Raw genomic sequence first — 15,639 nt, forward strand, 5'->3', positions numbered from 1 at the left:
ACAGATTGCAGCAGAGACGGATAGCCCTTAACAACAGGTGCTGCCTCAGCATATATTTCCCAGCAGCTACAATGAGTTTACTTACATATTTTGGGTTCTGAATTAGCTTGTGACCCATTCACTGAATACATTTGTGCAGTATATAATTGTCATCCAAAAGGTGGGGACACACACAAGATTTTGAAGATTAAATAGGAAAATAGCAGGAAATGAAAATGCCTTCATAGAAATTCATTGTAGTAAGCCTACTTTCAACAATAAGCATTTAGCTCTTCCCCTTCAACTTAAATTGATGGGTTGTAAGTGTAAACAACACAGAGATGTAGAAAGGGCCAAGAAAATTCTCCATGTAAGTAGGGACCAAAATGACTCATTAACTTGTGAATAAGATAGCTAAAAAGAATTATGTCAGAACTATATAACATCACAGATAACACATGGAAGACTTCTTTAATGTTCTAGTCAATACCACAGGGCATAAGACAAAGAAAATGGAAAAAAGAATGATTAAAAAAGGTGGGTGGGTGCTTTCAAACAAAAGTAGGGATCTTAGGTCTTGTAAGAAATTAAGTATTGCCTTTCCTTTTCATCCAAAAGGACCTAAAATTTGGTAATGGAAAGCAATGAACGGATTCAATATACTGCAGTCATTTTGTGACTTGTTTGCAAGCATCACACATTTTTGGAAACAAATTGACACTGAATGACCCGCAGCCCTTCCCTTTCACTGTCACATATAAATGTGCTTCATTCAGTTCTGGTTCAACTTTTGATAGATAAAATCTGCTGAAAATTTACTCAGCCATAAAAAATTCCCATCTGAGTGCTACTTACTATCCGCCTCCGTTGATGACATCAAGCAGCACAGAACTACTGCTGGCACAAAAAAACCAGGGATGCTGAAGTTAGGCACCATATTCCAAAGTGGAGAAAGTCACCTTTACTCCAAGGCAAGCAGTCAATACATTCAGCGTCAATGATGCAGACTTATTCCTGCAAACCAAAGAAAGATAAAAGGAGTCAGACCCCAAGCAAATCTAAACATATTTTAAAAGCACTTTTCCTACCCAAATGAGAATGTACCTTGTTCTATATCACTGCATTTATCATGTTAGAAAACTAATAATGGATACCTGGATTGCTTATTTATTGGATCTGCATTACTCATACTAAGGAAATCACGTACTCCTTGCTGCATACAAGGAAAGACTATCCACATGCAATGTCTGAAATTGCTTAAATGGGAGGGTTTAAAGTTTTATCTTTCTGAGTAATTGTCATTCTATTTTGAAACTGGATACATTTTTTTAAATGCTATTTATGTAGCTGAGATCTTCCATTATCAAAAGAAAATACTTTTCCCAGTCCAATACTGAGGGCAGCACCCAAAATAGAATCATAGAATCATAGAGTTGGAAGAGACCACAAGGGCCATCCAGTCCAACCCCCTGCCAAGCAGGAAACACCATCAAAGCATTCCTGACAGATGGCTGTCAAGCCTCCACTTAAAGACCTCCAAAGAAGGAGACTCCACCACACTCCTTGGTAGCAAATTCCACTGTCGAACAGCTCTCACTGTCAGGAAGTTCTTCCTAATGTTTAGGTGGAATCTTCTTTCTTGTAGTTTGAATCCATTGCTCTGTGTCCGCTTCTCTGGAGCAGCAGAAAACAACCTTTCTCCCTCCTCTATATGACATCCTTTTATATATTTGCTGGTAGAAGTTTCCCACTGCACAACTTTCACAATCAGCATACCCAGGATTTAAAAGATGAGGGAGGAAATGTAAAAATGCTATACATGAACCAGAGGGATCACTACCAGTTCCATGTTCCCCTTTACTGAATGTCTCTTCAATGAGCAAAAGAGACAGGCTGGATGAGAATATGGGTTGCTTCCAGGCTGCTCTCAAAAGAAGCACTGAAGCCACATAAACTGTGAATGAAGAGCTAGAGGATCTCTCTCACCTTTGATTTTATAGTTATGTGGTTGGTATATCTCAGAAACCCAATGACTATCATAATTTTTCCCCAAACTCTTTAACATTTTAGGAGACCAGTGGGATGTGTCAGAAAATTCTGACAATTACCAGTAAATCTAATATAACATAAAGATAGCATTTGAATAATTTCTCTCCCTTCATAGCCAACCTTCACAGCTACAATTGCAAGTACATGAGGATAGAAATCCTTCTGGTAAATATGAAGTTGTTTTTACTTGCATTGTGCCCTTGGGATAGGACAGGGGGGAAATAAAAATAAAATAAAATCAACAGAAAATGTTGCCAACCATGTGTGAATCCTGCACATTTAGATGCAACATCAATATCCTTATTACTGTATATTTCTGGCGTATAAGACTACTTTTTAATTCAGGAAAATCTTCTCAAAAGTCGGGGGTCGACTTATACGCCGGGTGGAGAATCTGCGGTCGAGTGTATCTCAAACTCTGTATTTTAACTGGGAAAGTTGGGGGTCATCTTATACGCCCAGTTGTCCTATACGCCGGAAAATACGGTACTTAAATTGGCTTCCTACCCCATATGTCAAATTATCTTCCTGTTTCAACCTCTGCATCCTCTTACTCTCTGGGGCATCATCTGACTCCTGGATCTGCAAGTCAATTCATACCTTATACTTTGAGCTTTGGAATAAAAAGCACTGAAGCTTAAAAGACAAAGCATGCATCTAGCACCACCAATAGTGCGTTCTACAGTCATAGTTAAAAGACAGGATTCCCAGCAAAGAAGAAAAGATTAAGCCACCCACTTGTCCATTTAAATGTGTGTGCAGTAGTCAGCTATATCATATTGGTATCTTGCCACTTAACTTGAGTATTTCTTGTACCTTTTTTTTTTTTTTTTAGTAGTAGTAGTAGTAGTAAAATATGGATTGGTTTTAAGTGTGTTATGTTCCAAAAATATTTGAAATGTCAAGCAGGAGCCATTCTGCTTCTGACTTTCAGGATTACAGAAAATGCAAAATTCTAAACACTAAAATTCTATCATCCGTCATGGCTAACTCTTCTGAATAGCTGTATTAAGGACATAATTTCTGATAACTGACAGGGTACTGGATTCTATTTACTATGAAGCGACAAAATAAAATGAATAAACAAATATGCACAAATTCTGGCTTCTTTTTGATAAAATGGCAAATTATTCTAAGGCTGGATTGGAGAAATATCAAGCACCTCCTCCACAAACTCAGAAACAATAAATAATCTCACCAAAAATGGAAGTGAAAGAAGAGGTATGCTATGAAAGAGAAATGCAGAGTTTGGCAATTCAGGCAGAAAATAAGAAATCTCTTCACAGGACAGCAGCTATTCCTCATGTGCATCTCTAAATTGAAGAGTGGCTGGGGAAACCCAGCCAGATAGGCAGGGTAGAAATAAATTTATTATTATTATTATTATTATTATTATTATTATTATTATTATTATTATTATTATTATTATTATTATTATCACTACACTTGAGTAGCTGATAGAAGAGCTAAATTAGAAGTTGAATAGGGTTATTTGCGTAAAAGGAAAGGCCACATGTATTAACTTGCCCCAGTCTGAAAAACAACATGAAGCCTATGGTGCAGCTCTGTCCTACCAATGTCTGTCACTTTAGGACTGTCCAGCACCTCTAGTCCTCAGTCATGTCCAAGTATACACAGGCTTGTCATCTCACAGGGGGCAAATCAGGAAGGAATTGGCCATTGCCACCTTGCTCATTTCATTTTTTAGCTCCTCATCATTTTGCTGGTTATCAGGTTTTACTCATCTGAATGGCTCGACAGAGCCTCCTGCCAATCAAAACCCTTGATCAAGAGCCATTAAAACAGGACTGTGGCTAACATTGTTTTGACCCCTTTGTCCCCTCATCATGCCAGAAGCTACCTTCCATCGAGCACTGGTGGGTGGTAAGGAAATTTTACCATCAAGAAAGATGCATTAGTGGGCGGTAGGTATAAAAAGGTTGACTACCCCAATGTATACATACTCAACTGTTTCGCCCTCTTAAATCATTTTCTATATTCCTTTTGAATGAACCACTTAGTGGGATTTCTCAGCTACACTAGTTTCTGGGCACACTCAAGGACTGGTGGCCCCTTACACTGCATAGACCATTCGGGTTATGCTACTGACTCCCTGCTTGGCAGAGCAGGAGAGGAGGCAGATTGAAGTTTTCAAGCAGGCAACTTGGAAGTTCCACTCACTGTTTCCCAATTCCTGAGGGCACTATGTCAAGGCAGAAAGAGGAGTCAAAATTCACCTTTCTCCTTCTTTGTTTATCCATTTTAAAAGCAAGAGTATGGAAGGTTGCTGAGAACACATGTCTGGGGCCATGCTACATAGCTCCTCAAGGTTGAAAAAGCTCAGCTACTACTCCAGCAAATTGGGTGCAAGTATCTTAAGGAAACCACCTACACACACACACACACACACACACACACACACACACTTTTATATATAAATAAAAATATACATAAAGTAAAGGTAAAGGGACCCCTGACCATTGGGTCCAGTCGTGTCTGACTCTGGGGTTGCGGCACTCATCTTGCGTTACTGGCTGAGGGAGCCGGCGTACAGCTTCTGGGTCATGTGGCCAGCATGACAAAGCCGCTTCTGGTGAACCAGAGCAGGGCACGGAAACACCGTTTACCTTCCCGCTGGAGCCGTACCTATTTATCTACATGCACTTTGATGTGCTTTCAAACAGCTAGGTGGGCAGGAGCTGGGACCAAGCAACGAGAGCTCACCCCATCGCAGGGTTTCGAACCGCCGAAAAATGTACACACACACACATAATTAAATACAACCCTATTAAAATTATTCTCCTATTCCTTTGGCTAATTAAACAATATATGACCTTTTAAACTTGGGGAGGGGTTATTGTTTTGTTTGTTACTATGCTTTGTATTTTCTGTTTTTATATTGTAAACTGCCATGTGACCCTCGGATGAAAGGTGATGGGGGGAGCACCACTGAAAACGCTTACATCCATTTAAAAGCACACAAATGCACACACTGTACAGTGCCCACCCCAAAAAGATCCTGCCAAAACAGCCAACTAGTGATCAAAGGCTTGTCGGAACAAAAAACTATTTGTCAGTGAAAAGAAAACAGAGAGGGAGCTAGCCTAGCCTCCTGTGGAAGAGCAGCCACCAAGAAGACCCTCTTTTGTGTCCTCACCAAATGTGCCTATGATGGTGACAGGACTGAAATAAAGGCTTCCCCATAAGAACTGAAGCCTGGCCAAGCTCATATACAATCCTTCACATGGCCTGGACCCAAGCCATTATAGGGCTTGGGAAGTCATAACCAGCACTTTGAACTGTGCTCAGAAATGGACTAGGAGCCAGTCATAACAAAGAGTTTCTGTTTTCCCTGTAACCAACTCTGAGAAGGCAATAAGATATAAGCAAGCAAGTGTGGCACAGTGTTAATAGAAATCAGAAATAATGGAATGAACATTTAAAACAATATTTTTTATATAAAAAGAGACACCTAAAACAGGGGTCCCCAAACTAAGGCCCAGGAGCCAGATGCGGCCTAATCGCCTTCTAAATCCGGCCTGCGGACAGTCCGGGAATCAGCGTGTTTTTACATGAGTAGAATGTGTCCTTTTATCTAAAATGCATCTCTGGGTTATTTGTGGGACATAGGAATTCGTTCATTCCCCCCCCCCCAAAAAAAAAATATAGTCCAGCCCCCCACAAGGTCTGAGGGACAGGGGCCAGCCCCTGCTGAAAAAGTTTGCTGACCCCTGACCTAAAACATACTCCTCTTAAAAAAAAAAAAAACCTTGCCTGGTTCCACCTGCTCTGTTTGATAGGATAAAGGCTGCAATTACATTTTGTAGGATTCACAAAATGCAGCAAGGCCAGTTTGAGGAAGAGTACTGTGAGAAAGACAGGGTATCTGTGATGCCGAGGTCCTCTTCAAAGACAGTATTTATTCCTGTAGAGATTGTCTTTTCAAAGTGGTTATTGCCCAGCAGACTATACTTTTTCCCTGGCACAATTCCTGAAGAAAGTCTTGTTAAGCAACTGTGGAGTTAGGCTAGAAAGCATTTGTCCCCTTGGGTATCTGAACCTTCCCATCATCAGCACTGCATACTAGACACCAACAACTACAGGGAACACCCTCCCATACAAAGTCCATTCCCAAGCCTTTAATTTGAGAGATAAGGAAACTCTGGTCTGTATATCACCTCCTTTAAATGAAATGCATACAATATTTAGAATAAGTCCAGCAGCTCAACTCTCATCAGGGATTACTGATTGATTGGTACAAAACCACACCTCTAGCAGAGGGAAGCAGCTTTCTCATGAAACAATCCTTTAAAATGTCATAAAACCGCCTCTCTCACCTTGATCCTGACATGATATATGATCAGCTCGTGTGTAAGCAATGAATGATGCCTCTTACGACTGCTTTATTAGGTTTAATTCCCATTTTTCCTCTCATCCCACTATACAACATTTTCTTCTCCCTGATCTGAATGCACTCAAAAATGTTGCAGTGATATAGATAACAGCAACACATTATTAAGCAGATACTAAAATCCCAAAGAATGTTTGTATTCAAAGCCAGGGATCTTCTGTGAAAGAACTAATTCTGTGCTACAGTTTGTCAAGGTGCATCATAGTCGTCTACATCATTTGAAAGAACTGAAGCATGCATATCTAATGGCAATATTCCAGCTATGTATTCCATTGCTCAGTTCAAACATCACTTCAAACCATGGCTAGGAAAAAACCATAGTTATGGTTCCCGAGGCCACTGCAACTATCAACAGGAGAGCTGAGGAGAAGAAAATTAAAATAGTTCCTGTATACTTGCAAACCTAAACTATTACTTAGGTTCCAAACAATGGTTATAGCAAACCGGTTTGCCATAAAGGTGCACAGAGCTTGTATAAAAACTGAATTTCTTGGTATTACGGTGGTACCTCGGGTTACATACGCTTCAGGTTACATACTCCGCTAACCCAGGTTAAGAACTTTGCTTCAGGATAAGAACAGAAATCATGCTCTGGCGGTGCAGCGGCAGCGGGAGGTCCCATTAGCTAAAGTGGTGCTTCAGGTTAAGAACAGTTTCAGGTTAAGAACAGACCTCCAGAACGAGGTACCACTGTATTTTATAGAGACATGGTATTGCCTCATCACATATTCAACAGAACACCAACTACAGTGGCATGTGCCCGACTCAGGTTTACAATTTTGGAATAATGTTTTCCCATTAACTTTGTATTTTAGGGAAGGGAGGAGGGGAGGGGGATGCTTATTATAGAGGGGAGATATATCTGTATGTTCTCTGAAAATCTATTTTAAAGATCTATTTTAAAAAATGTCAACCATACAGTAAGATTGAGGCAAACCCCCTCTTAACTACTGCTTAATTTTTGCTTTTTCTAAAGAAAACTCTGGTACTGTACTTGGGCGACTTAGGTAAGTTAAGCAGGGGAGGGGGAGCTTTATTTTACAGAACAAAATTAGTAAAACAAAAGATGTCAGTTGATAGAAATCTAGTGGATGTAACAGGCTTCTAAACAAGGTGGTAATCGCACAGCTTCTTTTCAGTTATTTAACTTCAGTTCCTTAATTGTAAAGGTGTTACAGCTTAATATTTTGGCTTTGAAACAAGGTGGTGCCTTCTGTCAGCTTCCCAACCTTCAATAAATCACACTTCTGAGGCTCCTCTAGCAGTATAACAGACCCAGGGAATCACCACCCCCCCTAACTAGTTGGGGATTCGTCTCTTTCCAGAATATCACTCCCCTTCTGACTAAAATGAGACCCAAGTTGAGTGTTCCCCCACACTTCTACTTCTCTTGTCTGAATACTCTTAAAAGACACTAACCACTGACTTTCAAACTAAGCTCAGAGACTTCCTTCTCTGGCTACAGATATTTTCCTCAGAGTGGATTTTACACACAAAATTTTACACACGCACACATTTTCAGGGAGCTATGCTCTTACCCAGCTGAACACCAAGAACATCAACTCTCCCCTCTCTCTAATGCTTTCTCTCTTCCCTTCCAAAGTGCTGACTCTACCCACCTCTGGCTAGATTAAAGTTACCAGATGTCCCCGTTTCCCAGGGACAGTCCCCGGATTTACAAATCAGTCCCCATACAAAATCCATTGAAGTTGAAAAGTGTCCCGGGATTCATTGAAAAAAATCTGGTAACCTTAGGTTAGATGTACCCACAGCCAATCAGAAGGAGGCTGCAGTTCAGCACTCTGGTGGAATCCTGAGGCACTACATCTCCAAACTCTTGTCAGGGTGCTATCAGCATAAAGACAAGGGAAAATTTTTTACAGTCCTTTTTTATTTCAGACTTTACAGAGTCTATAGAACCCAGCCTCTTGGATAATGGCATTTTCCTGAGTGATTCTCCACCCTCCTTCTCTCCCACTTCCTCATTCATCATTCATTCATTCATTCATCATCATCTCCTCTATGGATGCCGGCTAAGCGCCCTCTGTCTTTAAGCTCTTTGCTCTCCTACTTTTAAGGCTCGCCAGGTTCTGGGAGATGGTGGGTCTGCAATGCTTTCTAGTGACAACGTATCAGCCAGCTGCTGCTCCAGCTCTGCCTGCTCCCCCTCTCCCATTATTTCCCAACTTTTCCCCTCATCTGCCTCTGAGCTGTGACCTCCCACAAACCACTGTTGTAAATCTATATTGTCTTCCTCTTTCCCCTCCCTGGAAGAGTCAGGCTGGGGAGGCAGTCTCCACCACTCTTCCTCCTCCTCTGTCCAGACCTTGACAACTCTGGTCTAGCTGAGCTTTCCATCGTAAAGAGACAGGAAGCTTTGAGGATGTACACATGAATTTATTTTATACATAAAGACTATATGGGCCATGTAATTCCTCTAATTCAACAAATATGTTTCGTAGGCTTCAAATTATGTAAATGGCCAGACGGGTGCAAATTAAATGCTTTGTGAAGAAAAGACTGAAGAAAAAATTGTTAGAGAGATATACTGAGCTGCCATGCATTACCCACTAAACGTAAGAGAAACTCAAACCAGCGCTAGACATAGCTTGGAAACAATACTGTAAACCTAGCTGTTAGAAAAATCAAGGAAAATTTATTGAAGATGCAATACAGATGGTACCTCACACCGGTCAAACTGGCAAAAATTTACAAGAACGAAAACAACAAATGCTGGCGATGTAAAAAAGAAATAGGTACATTCATGCACATGTGGTGGTCTTGTAAAGAAATTAAAGTGTTTTGGGAAATGATATATAAGGAGATAAAGAAAATGGTTAAATATTCTTTTAGAAAAAGTGTGGAGTTATTTCTTTTAGGAATGATGGAAAATAAAATACAGGCTAAAGATAGACACCTATTACTATATGCCACGGTCTCGGCGAGATTGTTGGTAGCGCAAAACTGGAAGACTCAAAGAGTACCGGAAAAAGAGGAATGGCAATTAAAACTATTGACTTACTATAATTGGGCAGTAAAATATGAAGAATTACAAGGGAAAGGTAAATTGGAGATAGAAAAGAATTGGGAAACGCTTAAAAATTATTTTAAATTATATGTTAAGAGAGCCAACCTCTTGGCAGAATGGTAAAGATCCAAACGAACAAGTTGTAAAAGAAAATTGGATAGATAAAAGGACGTGCGGATAGATTAACAGACATTAAGGACAACATGTAAGGTAAACTGTGAAGCAGAGGGGAGGGGAGGGGAGGAAAGAATGGAGGGAGGGGGGAGGGATCGAATTGGAAATAAGTTGTAATAAGATGTAATGACTCGGTAATTTATGTGATGCATATTTTTTTTGTTATGATAAATCTTTGTTTGTCTGTGAAATAAAAAATAATAATAATAAAAAAAAAAGAAAAAAGAAAAAAGTAACTGAATTCTCTTTCATTTTCTGGGCCCTGGTTTGCAGGACTATTTCCACAAAAAACAAGAGGGATTTCTGGATTGTGCTTCCCTCCTATAGTTCACCCCAAGTCAGTGATACAGAGATAAAGCAAGCATAGCAAGATGCCTCCACATCTGCTTTGTTTTTTAAATTTCTGTTCCCTCCCCATACATGTTTACAATGTTACCATAGGGATATATATACTGCAGCCTCTGCCCCATGTGAGTGCTGAATGCTTACTGAGTATATGAGCCGAGAAAGACAAGACTGCGGCAGGGTTGTTCCTGCAGTGCCAAGGAGCCGCTGTTTAAAAACTGAAAAATGGAACCGAGGGACAATAAAAAGATGTACTCTAGAACTTAAAACTGATTCCTAATAGCCTAGGGACAAGTAAGCAAAGAGGAGTCAGAGATTAAATTATAGAATGAACGGTTATGGCTCTTAAATGACAAACATACCTTCCTCATACTCACTACTCCCCCTCGTGTATTATAATTAGGAGTGAAGTAAACACATGGGGGAGGGAAGTGGGGACAAGACTCGTAGAGGGAGATTATCTGCAATGGGAAACCTTTGGTACTTATGGAGGCTCCGCGTGCATTTCAAAATCCTGGGAAATCCAAGTTCTAAAATGTATGGGGAGCCTCCACAAGTACAGAAGGCCCTGCTACCTTCTGTGAGTTAGAGGATGTGGTGGAGTTATTGCACTCTTCCCTACTGCCCCCCCATGTTGACTTAACTCCTAATCAGAATGCATGAAGTATTCTCGTGTTTAAATACTTTTCAAGAGCTTAGCTCCTCAGACCTACAAGTGCACCCAGGTTTCACCTGAAGAATGCTAGGATCTGGGGTCCACAATTTTGGCTACTACGTTCCAATCCTCAAGTACGGAGGCTGTTCTCTGAGGATTAAGTTAGATGATCAGCTATTTCACATTTGAGAACTCTCGAGTGGGCTTTTCTGAGTGGTGGCAGCAGCACAAAAGTAATTCTGGAAATTTCTGCAAATGTTCTTCTTGAGAAAGCGAAACAATGTTTTTCTTTGCTGCATGCTGGGTTTTTGCAAGGAGGAGAGAGAGATAAACTATTCCTCTTTTCCACCCCCACATTACCCACTGAGCTTCTTCTGTTGCTTCTTGCAAAAGCCCACAATCCTTTAGTCCATTGAAAACTCTGTGTGCACGTGCATATAAAGGAGATGTGGCTTCTTTCTCTTCTTTCTTTGAAAGAAGGGTCAAGTTCTCCATAGGAATTTACAGAAGGCAGCAGTATGCTGGACATTCCAGGGATAGCTCAGCCGGTAGAGCCTGAAACTCTTAATCTTAGGGTTGTGGGTTCAATCCCCACGTTGGGAGGAATATTCCTGCATTTCAGGGGGTTGTATTTGATGCCCCTCATGGTCTCTTCCAATTCGTATACAATTCTATGATTCTAAGAAGTAAAAGAAACCACCCTTCCCACAAGTTGGATCTCCCAGAAAGCTTCTGCTGAAAGTGTGGAGAACCTGTCTCTGGCAAGAGGCTGGGGGAATTTACAGAACCTTAAATGTGGTGCTGACACTACAAAAGCTGTAAAATCAATCAGCTAGACAAAAGGTGCAAAAAAATTCAGCAAGAAAATTATCAATCATCATTCTTCTGCAGGACACACACACGGGACTAAACTGTACTTTTCTGAAATTCTAAATCCATTCAATTCTTCCTATTAATCTTTCAACCTGTGTCTTATGGAGAGAGAAACTACCTGTAAAATGCAAGACCCGAGCACAGCCTTTTTAAAAAAAAATCCCTACTCAAGCTGTGGCTATCACAAATTGCAAGTGTGTGTTTCCTTATATCTCAATTATTCCTCACAACTTTTATACATCTTGTTCACCAAGGGAACTGTCCTCCATTAATAGACTGATTCAAGATAAACCTGGATTGTAATAGAAGATCCACCTCAATGAGTTATGTACCTCACAAAAGGAAGTGGCCTTTTATAATGAAGATTTTTTTTTGCTGACAGAAAATGGAAAGACCTTTCAAAAGGGTGTCTTCCAACTGCTATCTCAGGAATGTCATTGCTTTGCTATTGAAGTTACTCACTCTCTTTCCAGACTACTGACTTTAAGTGACCTTGTGAGATACCTAAAGGGGATACAGAATGTGCAGACTCTTGGGAAGACTTTCAGTATTTTTTTTTAAAAAACAACAACAAAACCTGAATTTGCTGAAGGAATAAAGTTACTGTTAGTTGATTTTTAAATCCATTCAGGCATTAATGTGCTGAAATGTACACTCCAAGTCATTATGATCCAATTCACCACTTTCACACACACACAATTTGCAGCACTTAGAAGGAAAGCTCTATTAATTCTGTTGGTTGCCAAAGCTTACATTCCTGAAGGCAAAAGCTTTATAGGGTGGAGGAGGGGCAAAGTAAACTTAATGGTTTGAGAGGAACCAAGCAAATTTTATAGTATTGGGCTGTTTTTAAGACAAAGCAAAATGCAAGAAAATGTTCTGCATACTGCAAATACATCTCCTCCAGTGCCGGTTGGTGGTGGAAAACCACAACTTCTTAGGATTATGCACCAATACATAGTACCTTTATAGAAATTGTGCTTTGCATTTTCCAATTCTCCACCTTTACAGATAGGATGCAAATGTAGCAATACTCTCATCGACAGTGTTTTCTTGTTCATACTTCACACTGCACTCTGTATGCCAGTTGGGAAAATAATATTATTTTGCCTTTTTGGAATGTGCCCTTGAATTCTTGCCTGCCTAGATGGGGTGTGTGTGTGTGTGTGTGTGTGTGTGTATTTGACATTCCTATGGCTGAACTGCAGTCCCATCCATTCCTCTGCCTGTTTTTCCCAATGGCCCTACCCACCACTGAAATGTGGTCTCTGGTAGATTGTCCATGAGGAAATGTAGCCCTCAGGTTCAAAAACTTTCATCTTCCCTGGCTTAGAGCATCACACATAATCAAATATGGCAAGTGGAACTGGTGCTAGCAGCAGCATTTGGGGTGGGGGTGGGGAGAGAAGAGTAAAGAAAAGACACAGAAGCATGCTAGATCAAATTTATTATTATTATATTTGTTAGCCACTTTAAAAAAAGCCTGAAAACTGAAAGTGACTTACAGAAAAGCAAAGATTAAAAACAGATCTAAAACACTCTCAATAATACTGTATGCATAAAAGAGCAAATCCAATTCATTCCCCTTCCACTAAAAAATATGCTGAGGGTTAAACTCCAAATACCTGGGTGAATAAATATATTTTTAGGTAAAGGGCCCCCTGACCATTAGGTAAAGTCGTGTCCGACTCTGGGGTTGCAGCGCTCATCTCGTGTTACTGGCCGAGGGAGCCAGCGTACAGCTTCTGGAACATGTGGCCAGCATGACTAAGCCGCTTCTGGTGAACCAGAGCAGCGCACGGAAACGGCGTTTACCTTCCCGTTGGAGCGGTACCTATTTATCTACTTGCACTTTGACGTGCTTTTGAACTGCTAGGTAGGCAGGAGCTGGGACCGAGCAACAGAAGCTCACCCCGTCGCGGGGATTCGAACCGCTGACCTTCTGATCAGCAAGCCCTAGGCTCTGTGGTTTAACCCACAGCACCTAAAACCAGATAGTAAAGGTACCCGACATGCCTCCCAGGGGAGAACATTCCACAGCTGGGGAGCCACCACTGAGAAGGCCATCTCTCATGATGCCAGCCTCCAAACCTCCCTAAAAGGAGGCATTCAGAGAAGGGCCTCAAATGAAGAATGCAGGGTCCAGGTTTCTTCATGTAGGGAGAAGCGGTCCTTGAAGCATTGGGGTTTATAGCCTTAGAAACTAATTGGTAACCATTGCAGCTGTGCCAGAATTGGTGTTATATATTCAGACTGTTTTAATTCTGGTCAACAATCTGGCTGAATTCTGTGCCAGCTGCAGTTTCCAAACTAAGGTATCTTCCAAGGCAGCCCTATGTATAACTCATTACAGTAATCTAACCTAGAGGTTAGATGTTGGGGATGTTGGAGCAGAAACGGAAAGGGGCTTGGTAGACTTGATATGGTATGGTATGGGTCAGCATAATTTGTATATTTTTGTGCCCAGATAAAATTTGCGTAGAACTTGCTCCCATCCTGTGGATAAGAAACGAAGGCTATGCTAGCTCAGACTTTCCCTAGAAAAATGGCCTGAAGGAAAAGAATGAACAGGATTTTTCTCCTATTGACAAGTTATTTATTAGATCTCTTCAGTTTCAGTCTCTACGGTTTTAAATGATGCAGTCACCAAAGATACCATATACATATTTAAACAGTCAGAAGAATTAAACACTGCAAATATTAAAACCAGAAGCATAGTTGTTGCTTATTAGCTGCAACCATTAAAATCATTATGCCTTTACAAGTCATATACCCCATACAAACAAATAAGCATCCCCCATACAGTAGTCCTGCTCTTCCTTTGACACAAATCAAGTGCTGCTTCAAGCATTTAGGAATCATGGAGAAGGTATTTCAGGCAGTAAGAATTCCTATGCAGTAAAACAGGTTTGAAAAAAACAGCTCACCCAAGGCATATAAGAACTGGCTCCAGAGAAGACTGATCTGTGAGCATGCAGCGGCTCAGTATTTCTGGAAGCAGCACACTGAGCTGCATGTCTTCTTTCCTGGAAAGGAAAGAGAACCAGCTACATGTACCACCACCTTCAGAGCAAAGATCAACTGTTCTGCTGCCACCATAAAAGCCTTGTCTCATTGCCCCAGCAAGTATGTAGACTTCTTGCACAATAGAACTTCAATTTTCTCTCCACCTGCTTGGCAATCACACCATTTTCAAGGCATGGGTAATTGGAAGGAACTGTCCTGACAGATTATTATTTTCCTGTGGGGTGGTGGTATTATTTTACACCAAGAACATTAACTCAACAGAAATGTGCTGTCACTGATTGGAGTCAGATAGCAGGCTGAATGAAGGAGCGGGGTGTATAAAATGCAGAAGACAGACCTACCGTACTTCTCAGCTTCAATGAACAGTTTTATTCAGAAGACAAACCTAAAGAAAATAAGACTTCCCCATTGCATGATTTACAAGGAACTCTTTTCAGTGAAGCTACCCAAAATTATAGAACTACATTATGAATGTATTCCGGTCAGTTTGAGCCCTCTCGGGCCCAAACTAGGCAAAAGGCATGAAACATATAGCTCGCAACTGTATAATTGGTTGTTTTATTATTATTTTTACTTAATTAACTCAGTGTGTGTGTGTGAAAGAGAGGGAGAGAGAGAGAGCGCTACCCATTACCCAATGGCCAATATGTTCAAAAAATTTACTGGGGTTACATGCCATCCCAAAAAGGCTACCTCATTTATGCATCCCAGACAGTAATGGCCACCCCTTCTAGCTCATAGATTATGGGAAGCAGCAACAAAGTGATGGTGCTTAGGCTAGCTCTGTCTGCCATGCTGGGCTGCTATGGAGAACAAGCTGCTCTTGAGATGGCAGTGCTGTAAGATCTTCACCCCTTTAATCTAAACACAGGTGTAAATATGTGCAATTAAACCGTATTTCTTAAAAAACATTACAGCCTCTGCCCATCTTGATTCTCAACAGAAACATGACCCAGGGTGAGCACCTGGAACTCTCTGGAATCTTGTGCATCACTCACCAGAGATTGGGGTGGTGTGCAACCTTTGGAACACCATTATATTTGAATTAGAATTAGAATACAAGTCTTATCTAGCTTCAAAAGGTCCATAAAAAGGGCC

At 40.8% G+C, this 15,639-nt stretch overlaps 1 protein-coding gene across 23 annotated transcripts in view; it reads right to left on the reverse strand.

The window, feature by feature from the left end:
• The window catches only part of PTPRF (protein tyrosine phosphatase receptor type F), a 470,302-nt gene that overhangs the window by 286,702 nt on the left and 167,961 nt on the right, over positions 1-15,639 (reverse strand). For all 23 annotated transcript variants that reach the window (XM_033152392.1, XM_033152376.1, XM_033152394.1 and 20 more), the window contains exon 3: positions 835-993. In XM_033152392.1, the coding sequence (XP_033008283.1) occupies positions 835-916 (82 nt within the window). In that variant the 5' untranslated portion in view covers positions 917-993. The remainder of the gene's footprint in view (positions 1-834; positions 994-15,639) is intronic.

Source organism: Lacerta agilis, chromosome 6 (genome assembly GCF_009819535.1).
Source record: "Lacerta agilis isolate rLacAgi1 chromosome 6, rLacAgi1.pri, whole genome shotgun sequence".
Lineage (NCBI taxonomy): Eukaryota > Metazoa > Chordata > Lepidosauria > Squamata > Lacertidae > Lacerta > Lacerta agilis.